This window comes from Suricata suricatta, chromosome 14 (assembly GCF_006229205.1).
Source record: "Suricata suricatta isolate VVHF042 chromosome 14, meerkat_22Aug2017_6uvM2_HiC, whole genome shotgun sequence".
NCBI classification, from domain to species: domain Eukaryota; kingdom Metazoa; phylum Chordata; class Mammalia; order Carnivora; family Herpestidae; genus Suricata; species Suricata suricatta.
Window position 1 is genome coordinate 13,674,075 of NC_043713.1, and position 19,528 is coordinate 13,693,602.

Here is a 19,528-nt window from a genome sequence, read left to right on the forward strand (position 1 = left end):
GATTAGAGGAGGTCACCAGTGGCTTCTGGAGGTCACCAGTGGCTTCTGGGGGAAAGGCACAGGCAGTTAGAGGCCACTGGAGTTTTCCCAGTTTTCTTTGGGATGGCGCTTAGTAGGAGAGTCCAGATGCTAAAACACTGAGAAACACTGAGAGCTGGGACCAAACTCCACCGTTAAATGGGGCCCTAGAGATGGTGTCTGGAAAGGAGCCCTAGGGAGACCGAAGACATTGAGCGGAGTGCGTGGTGTTACCGATGCCAAGAAGGGACGGGTCTACACGGTGTGCTGCTGAGAAGTCAGGTGTTGAAATAACCAGAAAAGCGTTTGTAGCCACCATTTGTTGCAGGATCATTATGTGCCAGGTACTTTATTACATTTAATCACCTTTAATCATGCCATAACCCTGTAAGGGAGTTTTTTAAATAAAAGATAAGAAAATAAATAGATGATAAGGAAACCATGGCATTGAGGAGGTCACATGACCTGCCCAAGGACTCAGAGATTGCAGCAAGGGATTGAAACTGGGTATTCTGACATCTAAACCCCGTGACTGCCTGAAAAATGAAAAGGACTAACATAAAAACAGTCAGATTTAGAAAAATAGAGGGTATTGGCTCTGGAAGGGCGAGTGTCTGGGGACACCGAAGGGTCAGAAGTTGTCGCGGGCTGAGGAGTGAGAGGGAGACAAGGAAATGGAGTAGAGGCACAAACAGGTGTCCGGGAAACGGGGGGGGGTTACGTCTTTTCTGGACTTCAGTGTCTGGCTAAGCCTTCTGGTACACACTTTCTTTCCTAATATGTCCCTTTCTCCAGTTAAAGCCTTGTCTTGCCATTTACTTTCTGTCTAGTTCAGGCATCCTTTTCATAATACCGAAAAACTATCACATGGAGTGGTCAAGTTCTTAGCCACCAGGGGTCTAACTTCTTATTCTAGTGTGTAAGTTAATGCAGCCATAGCAAATGACATCTTTAGAAATTTATATCTATTGTGAATTAAATAAATGTTTGAAGGTAAGGGATTATAATGAACATCACGATGATAGTCAAAATATAGTTGCATTAAATTGTATAATTTTCTTATCAATGTCTGTAAACTCACTAGAACTGAACATTTTCTGTTTGTAGGCTGATATTGCACCGTTGATGGCTTCCCTTATTGGAGTTCCCTTTCCCCTTAATTCAGTGGTAAGGAATAATAATTTTTAAAATTTTTTTAACATTTTATTTATTTTTGAAAGAGAGAGAGACAGCATGAGCAGGGGAGGTTAGAGAGAGAGACACATATACACAGAATCCAAAGACAGGCTCCAGGCTCTGAGCTGTCAGCACAGAGCTCGATGTGGGGCTCGAACCCATGAACTGCAAGATCATGACCTGAGCCAAAGCCGAACGCTCAACCACCCGCCACCCAGGCACCCCAGGAATAAAATTTCTTATCAGCTCTCAGAATAAAATAGTTACTGTACAGTAAAATTTACTTTTTATGTCTTTCTGAATACTCTTTGGTTACATTTAAAACTTATTTTCCTTTGTTTTTTTCTAAGTAAGTAACTGTGTATGTATTACAATCTACAACATGGAGCAGAAGCCTAATAGCTTTTATTTAAAAAATTTTTTTTCTAAAATGTACATAGATTTATCTTTGTATTTGTTATAAGTGGTAATAGATAGATTTTGCAAGCAGCAGAAACTGAATCCATTTAAAGGGAATTTATTAAGAAGATATTACTGGGTTGTTGACTTGAAGGGTGCTCATAATCCAGGCTTGGAAATGAACAGGAACCAACGAAGCACCAGAGACTTGGAAGGAAGGAAGAACCAAACTACTGTGCTCAGTGCGCCAACACTGGGGGAGAAGAGTATTTTCCCTGTTGTGCTTTTGTTCCTTGACTCTCAAGAGTCAAATTCCACTGCTTACCTTGTGAGTGAGCTAGCTTGGGTTATTTATCCTTCAGTAAAGGAAGGTAGGGCTCCATTAGAAACCCACTGTTGGGGTGCCTGGGGGTCTCAGTCGGTTAAACATCTGACTTCATCTGAGGTCATGATCGTGCAGTTTGTGGGTTCGAGCCCCGCATCAGGCTCTGTGCTGACAGCTCGGAGCCCGGAGCCTGTCTTTGGATTCTGTGTCTCCCTCTCTCTCTCTCTGCCCCTCCTCTGCTCACACTCTGTCTATCTGTCTCTCTCTCGGTCAAACATGAATAAACATTAAAAAAACCTTTTTTAAACAATGTCCTCTAACTCTGAACTTTGGGTAAATGAGCCATCTAGTCATAAGCATATGTGTATGTATAGAACTGAAACAGAAGTTTAATAAAACAGCCCTTACTCTTACTGTGCTTGGTATGCTCTCAATTTTCTTATTATGTCATTTTTTCTTTTTTAAGGATACTGGCTATGGCCCACCATAGGGATTTTTTGTGTGCGCCAAACATTTAGTTTACTGCTTAGCACACAGTAGTCTTTCAATAGATACTAGATTTTATTGAGTTTATTTCATCTCTGTTGCTTTATTTATTGTATCTACTTTGTAAGAAAAAATAATAGAACATATTTCAGTTATAGTTTTAAAAAGTACATTTTGCTTAATTATTTTAGTAATTTATTCTTCTACATGTCTTGTCTTTATTGTTTTCTTTGTAACTCTGTTTTGTTTTATAAGATTAGCCTGAGTTGTTAATACTAATAATATTATACTAATAAAATTAATACTAATATTAAACCAGTGTTTTTTATTTACAGGGCATCCTTCCTATAGATTATCTTAACAACACGGATCTCTTCAAAGCAGAGAGCATGTTTACAAATGCAATACAGATTCTTGAACAATTCAAGGTAAAACAAGGCACACACAAAAATAGATACTACTACAATTTTAACATCAAATATATTACGTGAAAATATAAAGAGATCAGTTTCTATAGTTTGTGATCTTTAAATTTTGTGTCTTTGACTAGTGTCACAACGTTTAACATTTGTGAGGTGCAGGAATCAGTTTGAGTGTGTAGAATTACCTTTGAGGACCACCACATATGCTTACAAAGACTACAGCAACTATTGACTGGTTGGAATTTGCCCCCGAGAAGTAGTATGAGAGATTGCAACATTTCTCATCATTTCATGCCCAGCCGCCCTGTGCATGAAGACAAGTTAGAGAGGTGATGCTTTCACTGCAACTTTCTGCTACTCTGCAGGCAGCTTGGCTTGTTCCGTTTTCTAAGAATAAAAGAAATACAGTTTAATTAGATTAATTCCTGAATTAGTTTAAAAGAACAGTATGTTCTTTTGCAAGCTTGATATGATTAATTCTCAGCTCATTGTGGTGGTATGCTAATCTGAAATTTTTTGTTTAAATACTTATGAAATAATATAGTAACATAAAATTCCATTTAGTTTCAAAGCAGTGAACCATCTCCCCAAAGAGCCATTTTAATGGATGTTTGTATTTCAAAATGAAATTAATTTTTGTCTCATTTATAATATAATAAAATATTTTCATACTTGGTTCCTAGGTGAAAATGACTCAGAAAAAAGAAGTTACTTTACCGTTTTTGTTTATACCATTTAAGTAAGTCTCGTATTTTTTTTACTAACTTCTAGGAAGGAATATTTTAATGAGTTTGAGGGCTGACAGGATAGTTACTTAGAAACTTTTTCTTTTTGATTTACATTAGTGCAGACTCCAAAATGAAAACTGCTTCTCTTGCTTTTATAAATAATGGCCCAGATACCAGGCACCTTGAGTGGCTGCAAAAGGAGATAAAGGGGCCCAGAGAGCTGTGGGAGATTGAAGTTAAAGAGTTAGAGTCCACAGGGCTTGATTGAAGGTGTGGGGGCTCTTTGCTTGGCTGATTGGGACACGGTACCATTTTGACTTGTGAAAATAAAGAGAAGATGGTTCAAGGGGCAAGGATGAACGTTTCTGAGTTCAGCTTATATTTGAAGAAACCAATTAATTAGTTGGAAGTAGACATAAAATTAGGGTAACAAATTAGCGACTTGGATCGCAACGTAGAGATTAGAGTCGGTTATGAAGATGTGAAGGCATCAGCATAAGCTAACGTGGTGTGTTAACTCTTACACATATAGGAGGCTCTAGAAGTAGAAAGTGACAAGAAGAGGCCAATGACACAATTCTGGGAGACACTGACAACTAACTGGTGGGTGGGGAAGGAGAACAGACTTCGGTGGGCAGCAGGATTTGGCTGTCCTAGATCTGTTTTCCTAGAAGCAAGAGTGGGGAAATTTGAGTCACGAACCTGGCGCTACCGACTTTGAGGTATGTTCAGCCTCCTTTACTTCTCCTCAAGGTTCGTTTTCATTTGCACGGATTCACATTTAATTAGGAAGGATTTTGCTTGCTCTTGACTTTTGATTGAACTCTTTAGCTCTCCAAAATATGGGTGTTAGCGATGTGTTTGAATGACTTCACTGGAATTATTTTTGACACATCTGCAGTCCTAGTGTGGGATTCATAAACCAGAAAGGCTTATTAAATACTGCCCTACCCTCTGAATAAGGTGAATCCATGCCTGACTTCGGGTGTGTGTATTTGTGCGAATAGGAGAGCAAAGCCCAGGCAAAAGTGGCATTTGGCAACTTATGATCATATGAAATTATCTACCCTAAATATTATGTAATCTACATCAAAGCTAGAATTATTTTTGAAGAATGCCCCTAATTGTAAGATATCATATATGTGTATAGAGATTTTACGGCAAGTTTTTACTCTCTGCCTCATCTTATGTCATATACATATCATATATATCTGTTTATTTACAGTGTAGTGGTGCTGTCAGAGCTTAATAAAGTAAACAAATAAATGAACAAGAAATATATTATCAGTTCCTGGGATGAAGAAAGTCCATGGGACATTGGAAGTGAGCCTGTGGGTACCTTAGATCAGCCACTTTAGCAAAACTGGTCAAGGAAGAGGGACTCTACTGCAAAGAGTTCAGGTGCACACTGCCTACCTTCTTCCACTTAGGCCTGCTGGCTGACCATGAACTTGCCCCGCTTTGACCTCAACATCTGTCTGCAGAGCCACTCTAGCCTTCTGCCATCTGGGGGCCCTACGGCATGGTTGCTTCCTGAACCCTGGAGCGAAGCTTTAGCCCTGCCTGCAGACTTGTCTGGCTAAAAATCACCATTTCTCAAAAGCCTCCAAAATGACCAAAAAGTGTCTAAGGCAAAATGAAGAATTGACTCCTGAGGAAGTAATTTAAGGAACATTAAAGAACTTAAAAATGCTAAAGTTCTCAGAAACAGCTGAGGAACTATTGTATCCATTAAAAAAAAAAAGCACACACGTTACAAAATGAGAAAGGGTGCAAGATGCATATTTTAAAAAACAGAAATGCAACTAAAACTTACAGTGTGATAAATTGTACAAGAAGAGTCCAAGTGGGAGGCAAGCCCTCCAAATTAGAATAGCGAACGGAAATGAATTTTCACAAATGGATTGAGTGAGAATTTTAATATATGGATGGAGTAAGAAGCTGGAGGAAACAGAAAGGCACACATTTCTTCATCCCCTGAAACAATGACAAGTGGACACTTCAGGGAAAAGGAAACATTTCAAACTGTACAGGAAAGCATGCTTCCAGTATGAAGCAACCTAATATGTAAGTTGATTTTGAACAGGTGCTGGGAGTATGAGAAAGAGAATTCGTTTGAACATCAGCATATAGATCATAGGCTCAGTGAAATAGATGAGAAAATCTAAATCCTAGCATGAAACTTAGCTACTCAGTGAAGAGTATTTAAATAATCATAATAAATACTGGTTTTCAGCTTTTAGAATCAACCCTTAGGCAAAGCAAGGAAGACTTAATTATTATTACAGACTAGAATGTGTTTCCCACCCTGACGAGCGTACAGGGTTACATGTTGGAAGTCAGAGGAGAAGAGAAGTATAAATGGAATAGTAGTGCTGCTATTGTCCTCGTGAAACAGAACGTGGAGATTCTGGGCATTGTTGAGAAAATAAGACAGAGGTTTAGGTATTACATTATTTTAAAAAAATTTTTTTACTGTTTATTTTTGAAGGAGAGAGAGACAGACTGTGAGCAGGGGAGAGGCAGAGAGAGACACACACACAGAATCCAAAGCAGGCTCCAGGCTCTGAGCTGTCAGCACAGAGCCTGACACAGGGCTCGAACCCACAAACTGCAGGATCATGACCTGAGTGGAAGTCGGATGCTCAACCAACTGAGCCACCCAGGTGCCCCTATGTATTACATTATTAAAGCGGCTGATGTAGGGGCACCTGCCTGGCTCAGTGGGTAGATCACACAACTCTTGATCTTGGGGTTATGAGTTTGAGCCCCATGTCGGAGGTAGAGATTACTTAAAGTGACCAACGTAGACAACTGAAGCAGTAAAAATAGTAATACAGCCATGTTGGCGGGGGGAGACAGCAGGAACTGGCAGAGTCCGTGAAGAGTCAACAGAAAATGCCTCAGGTCCTCCAGTCAAGAAATAGTAATAAAAGCATATTAAGAAAAACGGAGATAACTACAAGTCTAGCTAAAAACGGACAGTTGTAAAAGTTTTTGTCTCTGGTCTGGGGACCAGAGATGAGAAAGGTGGGGAGGTGTTTATTGGTTGTCATTGTGCCCTCGGCACCAGTTTTTGTTTTTTAAAATTATGTACATATATTACTTTGATAAAGCATATGCTTAAGAAAGAAACAAGAAATAAATAGCTGGTTTAATCATTGGCACAAATCACAAAATCATAAAAATAATGGTATAAATGAAGAAACGTATTCTTCCTATGTGTTAGAATCATTACCTTGAGTTATATGAAAATGAAAATTCCCTTGGTTATTATACTATATTTAGGAAGTAATTCGGTGACGATTGACATTTTTACAATATAGAATATTACTATCCAACATTTACTTATGTATATCCCCCGTTATGTCCTTAAGTAAAATTTTATAGTTTTCCCCACAGTATACATTTTTCATTATTTTATTCCTGGACATTTTATTTCTATTATGAGTAGTACCTTTTTTTTAAAATTACATATGTTCAGTATACTGGGAAAAACAATTGTTGCCATTTACCATCTGAGTACCATGGATCCTATTTTTCTCTAATCCAGTGAATTTATTCATTTTTATACCATCTGTTTTCTTCCAATCACCTTTATATATAATGTCAACCTTATCCACTTAGAAGCTATATCAAGTGATTGTTGGCATATAAACATCATAATAGATGAAATTGTTATAGATCCTTTATGTAAAACAGCTCAAGGTCTTGTTACAAACAATTGTTCAGTTAAAGCCTTCTTTCTTGAATAAGGGCATATTTCCTTTTTCTTCTTAGAAATATTTTATTCACTCATCAGTTCTTCACTTTGAGAAAATTTATCTAGGATATTGACATCCGAAGGTTTATGGTCTTGAGATTTTACTTACATGATCCACTTCACCACCATCAGTAGATTTTAATTTAGTGATATCTTTCCACCATTCTTCCATTCTTTTAGTTAGTCTTATCTCGCATGAATAATGTAATAATTCCTACGGTGATGAAATAGCAAGTGTTTCATGATGTGAGAAAACTATAATTGCTAAGGTTCTTTAACGTATCTTGTAAATGAATCCAGTGGATCCATATGGTAATTGCATATCCTATTTTATCCTGTTATTTAAAAAAATAAGTAGATTTTATCTTTTATATCTTAAAGACTTCTAAGAAGGAATAAAAGTCATGTAATATCTATTCTGACAAATAAAACTCAACAAAGAAACTCAAACCTCTCATTAGAGCCTCTGGACCTGATGCTCTTCCAAGGGACGGACAGCAGGTGGAGCTTTGTGACTAGGAGAAGCATAGAAGTTTTGCCCATGCTCGTGTACCCTGAGGAGGAGGAAATACACGATGTATATGAAAACTATACAATAGAGGCCAAAGGAAGGTCCAGGAAAACTTTAAAGGAAAAAAATTACGTGACATGGGAAAACAACAAGAAAGGTTTCTTAAGGGATCTGTTAGAAGAAAATGAGAATGGGAAGGATATAATGTCCCTTGCCAATAGAAACAAAAATAGCTATTCTCTTTTACTTAAACATCACTATATAAACTCAGGGCAGTTAAACTTTAACAAAACATTTTAATATATTTTCTGCCAACACGGCAAAAGCGACTTTGGTTCTTTTTAATATATTTGTTTCTGTTAGGTATGGATTGAAGTTCCTCCCTTAGACCAAATTTAAATAACGATTTTCATGTGAATTGTTTTACCATGTCACCCTTCTGATATAAGTTTAATTTCCCCCTTCAAGATTGAAATTTCTCTTTTTTAAGAAAATAACTTTTATATCACACACATAGAAAACTTTTATTTACTCAGCTATGACTTCAAAGATAAAAATAAGATTCTACACCAATGGTCAGTGTAATGGAGTGCAGATTATTCTAGAAATAACTTTCTCTGTCTTTACCTTCTTGAACTATTGCTTCGTTAACCTAAACAGACATTCTAAAACGGAATGGAGTAGATATCACTAGGTATCCCTAAAATATCATGTGTAAGTACAAGCGAAATATTTTTGTAATAAAAATCTGAGAAGATATAAAAGATAATGCACTTCAAAGGGCGGCATTTTAAGGAGATTTTTGTCCTCCAAACACTAGAGACCTGAATAGTCAATGATAAAATTCTTGACAATCCTAAAACATGGTTTACTTGCTTCTACAATGTTCTAGTAACTACAAAAAGGAGGGAATAGTAGCAGTCATAGCCAAGAAATGTGCACAGTTAATACTCATTTTTCTTTTTACTTAAGCATGATCTGCTGCTACCGATTCTTTTAAAACTTGATGTTATCAATGTAAAAGATTTAGTCAATAAAGAAATTTGTTTTTTCATACAAATTACTGTTAGAAACATTCTGCTGCCATGATCATCAAATATTAGGTCTACGAAGTTCTCCCCCCGCCCCCCGGATTCTAATTACATGTATGAGTATTAGGGCGGCTCACAGTGGCTTTATTGGGAGTTTTTAGTAGTCTTTTCTGTAGTTTTCATTCTTTCTGCTCTTCAGAGTTCAGGCAGGATATTTTCTACCCACCCGTCTTCTAAGACGCCAGATCTCTCCTCTGCTTTGTCCAGTTGGCTACTTTTGAGTTCTGAGTCTCAGTTATGACAATTTTTTTTCAGTTGTAGAATTTCCATTTCATTTCCTTATAAAATAGATCCCAGTTCTTTGGTGCAATTTTCTATCTTGCTCTTTATTATTGGATATCGAAGCCGCAGTTAAAGTGTCGCTGATGACACCACCAGTAAGCAGGTCATTTGTGAGTGTGCTTCTACTGTCTTTTCATTTGGTCCTGTTGCTGAGTCTGGCGGTTTTTAGATGCATGCTCATCACTGTAACTGAAAGTTTTGGAGGCTCTGGATTCCCTCGTTCTCCAGTGAGGTTTCACCTTGCGCTCTGACAGAATGACAGCCGACTCAGGGCCGCGTGGTGTCTGTTGTCTCCTGTTCCCTCTGGTTGTGTCTGCTCTTGGAGGGTAGCCTCTGGGGAACCTCCATGGAAAGCGAGTGTCATGCAGAGCCCTTCCTCGGTGACTCCTGAACACCAGGCTTTGTCGCTTCTGTGTCTTGAGGCTGGCAAAACTTCTGCCGTCCTGTTCAGGCGCCTTCTTCACGGCCACTGGTCCACTGTCCTCAGAGCTGCGAGCTCGCTGGGCGTCCAGCTCACTTCCCTGCCGACCGGCATGGGAATTCTCCGCATAGAACAGAAGTCACTGCGAGGAAGAGTGCCTTCTCCCATTCTTCTTAAGACTTCACCTCAGAAACTATTAAGTTAGCTTAAGTCATTCCAGATAGCTTTTCATGCGTGTCTTTTTTTTAAAAATCCAGAATGAGAGGTGCCTGGGTGGCTCAGTCAGTTAAGCCTCTGACTCTTGGTTTTGGCTCAGGTCGTGATCTCCCAGTTCGGTTTGTGGGTTTATGCCTTGCATGGATCTCTGTGCTGACAGTGTGGAGCCTGCTTGGGATTCTCTCTCCCTTTCTCTCTGCCCCTCCCCGACTTGAGTGTGTGTATGGGGGTGCTTGCTTGCTCTCTCTCTTTCTCTCAAAATAAATAAATACACTTTAAAAAAATGACAATCCAGGATGAAAGTTATATATTATATTATTCTCTTATTTTTCTTCTCTTTTGGATCTTCAAGTCCTGGCTGCATTGGCAGCCACAAATTTTATTTTTCATCTTCGTAGCCTTATAGGACGGCTGAAGGCTGCGTCGGATTCTCTGCCTCCTGGCAGCAGCGGTATGCCCAGCTTCTCAGCCTTTTGCCAGAAATTGGCAGGTGTCCTGAGTTACCGTTTGTAGACTGTCGGACGACTTCTCTGGTTTGCTTCTCTCTAGGATCGTACCTCTTACTCTTGATGGTCTCAGTGGCTCTCCAGCACCTTCAAAGTGATTTTTCATTTTATTTTATTAGACTCTTTAGTTGTTCCTGGTGGGAGCATGGGTATGTCCAGGCTTTTCCATCATAGCCAGAAACTGTGGTTAAATTTTAGTGTTTTAAGTATTCTTTTAAAAAACCTGGTTAATGTGATTGAAAAAGCAATGCATCTACACAATAAAAATTATACAAGTGATACTAAATTGTTACCTCTTCTGAGTTCTAGTTTACAGTCTTTTTCTCTGGAGGCAAAGTGGCAGTTGTTTATGCAGCCTTCTATATATGTCATATGTACATATGTATCCCTCTTCAAACATGCCAGAAAGAATGGAGAATATAACAAAAATCCTTGCACCCACAAGTAGATTTAAGAAATGTTAGCATCTTACCCGTGTTTCCTTGGATCTTCTCTTTTTCTTAAGAAATAAAATGGTGTATGGCACTTGGGTGGCTCAGTCAGTTAAGCATCCGACTTCAGCTCAGCTTGTGATCTCATGGTTCCTGGGTTCCAACCCCACACCGGGCTCACTGCTGTACGCCTGTCAGCGCGGAGCCGCTTCAGATCCTCGTCTGGCGCCTCCCCCTCTGGCGCTTTCCCCCCAAGTAAAGAAATATTTTTTTAAAAACCTTTTGTATGTCCCAACATTTATAAATAGTACTTTTAGGAAAAATATAAATTAGCCTGATACTGTATATGTTATATATGGAGTACTACTTCTTTCCCTAAATATTCTAAATAACATAACGTTTCATACATAATATAATGAAATGTAATTAACATAATATAACATAAATACTCTTTAAAAATATTTCTTCTTTCATTCTTAAGCATTTGCCTAAGAACATATATAAATTAGCCTAAGTAATTTAGCTCCAGACAAGCCTTCTTTTCATCTTTTAATTTAATTTAGCAAATACTTAGGTGATTTAAAAATGGCATTGTGGGGCGCCTGGGTGGCTCAGTCGGTTAAGCCTCCGACTTCGGCTCAGGTCAGATCTCACGTTTGTGGGTTCGAGCCCCGCGTCAGGCTCTGTGCTGACAGTTAGCTCAGAGCCTGGAGCCTGCTTCTGGTTCTGTGTCTCCTTCTCTCTCTGCCCCTCCCCCTCTCATGCCTGTCTCTCTCTGTATTAAAAATAAATAAAACATTAAAAAAATTAAAAAATAATAAAAATGGCATTGTATATTATTCTCTTATTTTTTCCCCTTAAAAATTTTTTTTTAATATTTATTTTTGAGAGAGACAGAGGGAGTGCTAGCAGGGGAGAGGCACAGAAAAAGGGAGATAGAGAATCCGAAGCAGGCTCTGTGCTATCAGTGCAAAGCTTCATATGAGAACTCATGAACAGTGAGATCGTGACCTGAGCTGAAGTCAGACGCTCAGCCGACTGAGCCAATCAGATGGCTCTTTCTCCTGGTTTTAGTTATGCAATATTTTGATAGCATTTTAATCAGTTAAGATTTGTTGGTTCTTTTTATGTGCTTAGTGCTTTGCTAAGTGTTATTTGGACTTTTAATAGAAATAATTAATGGTCTCCATGGAGATTAAAATTTAATTGAAGAGAAACAAATTGATACTAGACTCCACTAAAATGCCAATGGTGTGAGGCAGGATTTGGAGAGAGCCATAAAGAGTGATGAAGATTTGATTTTGGAAAGCAGGGATGGAAGGATCTTTATGAACAAGAACAAGATAGGTGAAGAGTGACCTGTGTAATCATTTTATAGCTGAGGATGTACATTTGGGATAATGGGAAATTAAGTAGAATAGAAAGAGATGGTCATGAATAGTCCAGGAAGTTTAGAATTGACAAAGTAGACAATAAGATACCGTATCAATTTCAAGTTAAGTTAGAAGCTGAAATTCATATTTTAGGAAGCCGAGTGGTTCAAAGCATGGTAGGGAGACCAATGAGAAGAGTTTTATAGAAACTTGGAAAATTCGACATGGATATAACCTTCAAAGAATCCTGCTGCCCTTTGATTCCAGTCCTAAGACTTATAGGAAAATATCCCAAAATGTGTGGTATCTGAAGGACAAAGAATTGGACCATGGCAACATTTTGAAGTAACTTGTGTTTCTTTCATGTATTCCCACTTTCTAGTATTTTTTCCTCCAAATCGCAGTTGAGTCCAGAGGTAGAGATTTTCTTGGAGTCTGAAATAGTGATTGGGTTCCTCTGAGTTGAAAGATCTAGGGATCCTTGGAGTAGCAGAGTTCCCAATCAGGGGAGGTTATAGATTTCCAGAGGACTGAGAGAAGAGTTTCTGGGGCTCATGAATTTTCTGAAGTTGTATGTAATATTTATATATTTTCTAGAGAGTATCAGATTCAGAAAGAAGTCTATGACTGTACTCAATTAATATCATTGCATAAAAGAGTTACTTCTTTAGGTCTCCATCTTATCTATTTGGAAATTGCTGGAACCAAGTAGAAGAAAGATAAGTGGTTATATTATGTTGAATCATGTGAATTGTCAATATTTAATTTAGTAGTTTTTTACATACAAAATATTAATTTCATATGACCTAACCCTAATAGAGCCTTAAATAACTGTTTTATGATTTTGGATTTTGAAGGTATTCACTTTATAAGTTTTAATTAAGTAGTATATAGTCAGTTTTATGTTTAAATATACTTATTTCAATCAAGTAATTGAGTTCTGGTTATATTTCTTCAGTTTTTACATTCCATAAACTTAATGTCTTTAGATATATTTCCAGTTTATACAGTATTAGGAGTATTTCTCTTGTGTGTGTAAGGCTTCTACTGTGGTAAAATGACAGGAAAATGACAGAAAGAGAAATAAAAGATAAGAGAACCAAAAGTATATTGTGTAGTATAAGAATGGAAAAGAGGTTCAAATTATTCTTTGACTTTGTTGGTTTTGATTACCTGGAGATTTTTGATCATGACAGTTCTTTTTTTTTAAAAAAAACATTTATTTATTTTTGAGAGACAGAGAGAGACAAATCATGAGCAGGGGAGGGGCAGAGAGAGAGGGACACACAGAATCGGAAGCAGGCTTTAGGCTCTGAGCTGCCAGCATAGAGCCCGACGCAGGGCTCGAACCCATGAACTGTGAGATCATGACCTGAGCTAAGTCAGACACTGAGCCCCCCGGGCGCCCTGATCATGACAGTCCTGAGGCCCTGTCTAGCTCCGGGGCACAGAGAGCACTCCGTACTGGACCCGCCTTGTCCGTTGTGTCTGCATACGAGGAGCACACGGAGCTGAGCACTGAGGCTCACACCGCCGAGTTGCTGTCCCGTTAATGACGTTGTTTTAGTCAGAATTTCTTTATTAGCCAGAGTACTTCATTTCTTCAAAGTGATGGATCACATGACTTCCTAAGTGTCCTTTGGAGTTGAGAACCTGAGTCAAGAAAACCAAATTTAACTATAAGCAATTTCTTGGGTTCAGATAACTAGCAATAATACAACTTAGCCTTAGATTTCTTCCTTTTTGTTGTTTTGTTTCAGTTTTTATTTTCTCAACTTTTACCATTCTTTTATTTTCAATTGAGGAAGAAAAAGAAAGAAAGAAAAAAATGTCATCGAAATGAGGAGACATGTTTAAACCTAACCTTTCCTTTTGTAGGTGGCTTCCTGAATCTAAACAGCTAAACATTTTAAGAAAAGCAAGATCTTATATAAGACAGAGAAAGTATGATGAAGCAGTAAGTATGTGGGCCTTGTGTATATAAATAGCTCGTCAACATTTGGAGTATGGGGAGAGGTGAGATAGGCAATGGAGAGCGAGGTGGGCGCGCCTAGGAGCTTTCCTGAACGCTTAAGTAAGGACTGAATTTCCTCAGTAGCTACTTTAGGCACGGACATACTTCTGTTATTTCGGATATTTTTCTGGGTAAACTATTTTTTATGTCTCTTTTATTTTGAGAGAGAGAGAGGGAGACAGAGAGTGAGCGGGGGAGGGGCAGAGAAAGAGAGGGAGAGGGAGACACAAAATATGAAGCAGGCTCCAGGCTCTAAGCTGTCAGCACAGAGCCCAACATGGGGCTTGAACCCATGGACTGTGAGATCATGACCTGAGCTGAAGTCGGATGCTTAACCGACTGAGCCACCCAGGCACCCCTGGGTAAACTTTTTAAGGTTAGCATTGGGAATGAACTGTTACCATTTTTCATAATAAGAAAGTGTATTCCAAATTTCTATAACCCTACTTAAATGCATAGCATTTTAGAACATGGCATATTTATATGGTGAGAATTATCTACACACTGTCTTTAGAAGCCTAATGATTTATCTGAAGCTTTGAATTTTCCCAAGAAGTACACTACTGTGTTTTTCACTGATTTTCTTTTTGTTAAATGGTCATAATTTCAAAGAAGGAAAAGAAGTTTCTCAAATTGCCTAAGTAATACCATGCACTTCTAATGTTTATTTATGGTTTTAAAACAGTGAACTACTGTTTTGCTATTTTCATGCTGTTTTATAACTTACTTGGGTAATCTGACATGAGAAAATGAAAAATGATAGAAACATACGTATTTTTGCTTTTGAGACTAATATTTGAGAGTCTCCATTTCTTTCCTTCATGTGTCATCTGTAGGTATTTCCACAGAATGAATTATTTTAAATCACTATATGTATCATAGTTTACATCTTAAATGCCCTTTCTTATCCAGATTCAAAATTTATCCTATCCAGGAATTGCTTTTATACTTTGCAAGAAGATCCTTGAGTAATTAAAATCTGTTCTTGAGCCATCATCTATAGTTATCCACTCTAATTTTTAAAAATTTTCCTTTCTTTAAAACTTAGGTTTTCTTATTCTTCCCCTGTTGCAAGTTATGTCTTCCTTTCTGCCCAGGTCTCCCTTTGCAAGGAGCTGATTCATCTCGCCCTGAAAGGATTGTCCTATTATCACACTTACGACAGATTCTTCTTGGGCATCAATGTTGTTCTTGGTTTTGTCGGATGGACATCCTACGCTTCTTTGTTGATCATCAAGTCTCATTTTAACCTTACTAAGGGTGTTAATCGAGAAGTTAAGGTATGTTCAGAGAATATAACGCAGTTCAGATAATGGTGTTAAATCACTAGAACTGGAGAAACATTGATTCAGCTGTAATACGTTCATATACAGTGTGCAAGTTGAACAAGTAGCAAGTAAGCTAACTTATACCTTTCATTTGCTTTTGTCATATTGGGTCTTTTTTTCTCTGTTATCTTTATTTCTTTCGCTGGGAAAAGGATGTATAAATAATAATGGCCTCATAACTTAAGAGGCTATAAAGATAGCTGTATAATTTAAATTTTCCTAAGGCATTAACTTTTCATTTTCTGTTTTTTTAAATAGTTATTTAGCAGGTTGTAAGCATCCCATATCTTTCTAGTACAGGTGGTCAGAAAACTACTTCAAATCAATGTATTTAACTTTATCTGATATTAAAAGTTTAGTAGCTGGGAAGTGATAAAATCGGTTACTCAAAATGTCCCTTTTTACACAATGTATGTGCTTTTCTGGAACTATTCTTACCTTCTTTCAAGAATTCTGATATTTCTAATGCAGATTTTCAGAACTTTCTATTTGTCTTCATTTTAAGAATCAGGCCCTAGTTTACTATACTTTCAGTGCAAAAAAAAAAAAACCCTCAAAAAACTGTAATAGTACTTCATATAACTGAGTAAACAATAACCGTACATTTATGGTTTTACTACATTAAAACACTTTACTCTTTTAACATATTGCTAACTATCATTTATTAGGGAGAATTACCATTTTCATTTTTTTCATTCTCTCTAATAATTACTACCATATACAAATCCTCTGAAAGGTAATATAATCAGGATGATATTTTATTAATAATAATAGTTTGCAAGCATTTCTAGTGGTATTTTTTTCTAGTTTTATGTTTTATTTTTCTGTAATGGAAGAAAGAATAGTAATGTTTATTTCAATTTTTATAGTGCTTTAATGCATCTTAAATAACTCTCCCCAAGTAATTTTTATTATTTGAATGTGTGTAAAATTGGCTAAAACGGGGATAATTTTTGGCATGGTAGGAAGAGAGGCAGAACCAGCCATGTTTCAGTAATGGCATTCTGCTGGGCACTTGGAGTTTATTTTGTCATTTAAACTCATAACAGCGCTGGAAGCAGGCATTATAATTTCCTTTTACAAAAGAGGACACCAAAGCTGTTTAAGTATTTTGCAAAAGGCCACCGAGCCAGGTTGTGGGGGAATTGAGATTTGAATCCAGAAGACCTGTGCCAAACACTGTCTTTTCAGGTTTGTCTTGCTGTTTGGGTTGTTGAGAAAAGATAGGAAATCTTTGGATTGATGAGTCAACACAATTTCATAGCTGGCAATTCTCCTTTATTCATCAACCTAGTAGTGCAGTGAATGTTTAATTGGATGTACAATATAATGTTAACTATTGTGTAGGCTCTATGAAGAAATATTAAGTCTAGATTCTGTCCTCAGGGAGCTTAGAATTAAGTAAAGTAGGTAAGAGATGTACACACATAGCCACCTTATCAGACGTAGGCTCCTGTACTACACTACGTTGCAAAAGACAGTTTTAATATTTAACAACTTTAATTGTTTGTGATATATATTAGATAGAGGAGAGCTCACTTTAGAGAGGGTGATGAGAACAGGAAAAGTAAGTCTTGGTAGAAAAGTAACTACTACAGGGATAGGATGAGAATTAAAGCAAATTGAATGATCTAAACAGAGGCAGAGTTGGGAAAATGTGTTATTACGCTAGGATCATTAATACTTATTGAGCCCTACTACCCCAGGACTATGGTGGGTGCTTTGCATGCATTATTCTCTTAACGGTACCTTAAATCTGGTGGTTATGATTCTCATAATATAAATAGGGGAATTTAGGCTCACAGAGATACACGGTTTCTTCAAATGAAATGACAGAACTAATATTGGCTGATACTTAAATTCATGCTCTTTCTATACACCATGCTGTTTTTGAAATAAAAAGTTCAATTTGGGGAGAATGTGGGGAAGGTTTGTTCAAGGGACTAATGGGAGATTATACTAACAGTGTAGATGAGGCTGAAGTCATAATCAAAGACCTCAAATGCTAGACTATAGATTTCAAACTTTATTTTGTGAGGAGTTGGTGTACCACTTAGAGTTAAGCCAGAGTTAAACCAGTGGGATCTATGTATTAGGAGATTTAGTGTAAGGAAATGGCTTATGTGATTGTGGGGACTAGTTAGGGAAGTCCTAAACCCACAGGTCAGGCCATGAGGACGGGCAGACAGGAGCCTGCAGGCAGGACCTGAAGCCGCATTCAGTAGCTACGCTTCATTCTGTAGGGAAGCCGCCATTGCGCTCTTCAGACTTTTCAACTGATTGAACCAGGCCCACCCCAGTGACCTCGGGTAATCTCCCTTATTTAAAGTCAGCTGATTGTAGACTTTGATCACATCTACAAGGTGCTTTCACAGCAGCACCTAGATCTGTGCTTGCGGAACTGGGCACTAACGCTGAGTCTAGCCTAGAACTGACCATTGTGTCAGTTTTGACCGTTACAAACTGACCATTATGGCTGAGGTTATTAAATGTGTTTGAACCCTCTGGTTCTGTGTGCAAAAGCATTCTGATTCCTCTTCAGTGAGAGTTTCTAACCTAGGGAAGTGACACAACCTCTGAAGGAAACCGAAAAAGCCAGTGGTCAGCAGTCTTAACTGCTGGGAGGTGTGGAGAGCAGTTCGGAGGTAGGATGACCACAGCCGTGCATGCGTTAGGACTTGACGCTGATGGGCGGGTGCGGGGAGGCTTCGCCAGGAGGTTGTTGCCAAAGTGAAGTCTTCAGGGGTGAATAGGACAGCTTAGCAGAAGAAAGGAAGGTGACACAGAGCCGGCGGCCGGCGCCAGGAGAGAAGAGAGGTAGCTGGGCTTCTTGGAGGAGCAGCGGGTCGCTGGCACCGCGGGAACAGAGAGGGCCTCCCGCGGAGGGAGGAGGGCTCGCAACAAGCACTGCCCTCGTGGCCGCCGTGGAAACAGCCTTAGACAAGCTGAACGGGTTGGTCAAACTGACGAGCAAATGGAAGGAAGCCTTGGAATTAAATTTATGTCTGACTCCAAAATATGTCACTTCTTCAGGCTGGTGTCACTCAAACCATACAGGTCATTTCTAACTCATCCCCATTACAGACAGTGAATATTTTCTTTTCTTTAAATAAATGTCGTTACAGCTCCTCTTAATTATATTCTGCATGTAACGTCTACATACGCTTCTCCTTCGCTTTAGCAGTTCAGATGTTACTTGGTTTAGAACTAAATACCCGTATCTTGCCACATGTTTTCCTTTATATTCTTATCACTGAATAAAATCCCCAAATATTAACCCCTTAAGCCAAGTCTCATGATTCCGTGTCAGCCCGTGTGGGCTGAGCTCCGGGGAGGCCAGTACCTGGTTCAGAGCAGACCCAGAGTGCGCGGCCCAGCCGGTGCTTGTTGGAGGGAAGAGTCCGTGTAGCGCACCAGCCTGGTTCCTCGTCGTGGGGTGTTTTTTGAGGGGCTAAGGGAAGGTGGGGAGTCCATTCATGATGAAGTAGAAAATATCCCCCACTCTTAGTGTTTAAAAGCCTTTTGGGGCATGTGGGTCCCTCAGTTGGTTAAGTATCCAACTCTTGAAATCGGCTCAGGTCGTGATCTCACAGGTGATGGGATCAAGCCCTGCCTTGGGCTCCGTGCTGAAAGCGTGGAGTCTGCTTGGGATTCTCTCCCTTTCTGCTCCTCCCATCTCATGCCCTGGCTGGTGTGTGCGGGCTCTCTCTCTCTCTCTCTCTCTCTCTCTCAAAATAAAGAAATAGCTTTTAAAAAAGCCTTTCACACCCTCCTACACTGTTGGTGGCAATGTAAACTGGTGCAGCCGCTCTGGAAAGCAGTGTGGAGACTCCTCAAAAAACTATCGATAGAACTCCCCTATGACCCAGCAATAGCACTGCTTGGGATCTACCCAAGGGATAAAGAAGTGCTGATGCATAGGGGCACATGAACCCCAATGTTCATAGCGGCACTTTCTACAATAGCCAAATCATGGAAAGAGCCTAAATGTCCATCACCTGATGAATGGATCAAGAAGATGTGGTATATATATATATA

General features: G+C 38.7%; 1 protein-coding gene across 2 annotated transcripts in view; it reads left to right on the forward strand.

Moving 5' to 3' along the window:
* The window catches only part of PIGN (phosphatidylinositol glycan anchor biosynthesis class N), a 113,359-nt gene that overhangs the window by 39,129 nt on the left and 54,702 nt on the right, over nt 1–19,528 (forward strand). For both annotated transcript variants that reach the window (XM_029922189.1, XM_029922188.1), the window contains 5 exons: nt 1,126–1,185; nt 2,740–2,832; nt 3,510–3,565; nt 14,027–14,105; nt 15,260–15,442. In XM_029922189.1, coding sequence (XP_029778049.1) covers nt 1,126–1,185; nt 2,740–2,832; nt 3,510–3,565; nt 14,027–14,105; nt 15,260–15,442 — 471 coding nt within the window. The remainder of the gene's footprint in view (nt 1–1,125; nt 1,186–2,739; nt 2,833–3,509; nt 3,566–14,026; nt 14,106–15,259; nt 15,443–19,528) is intronic.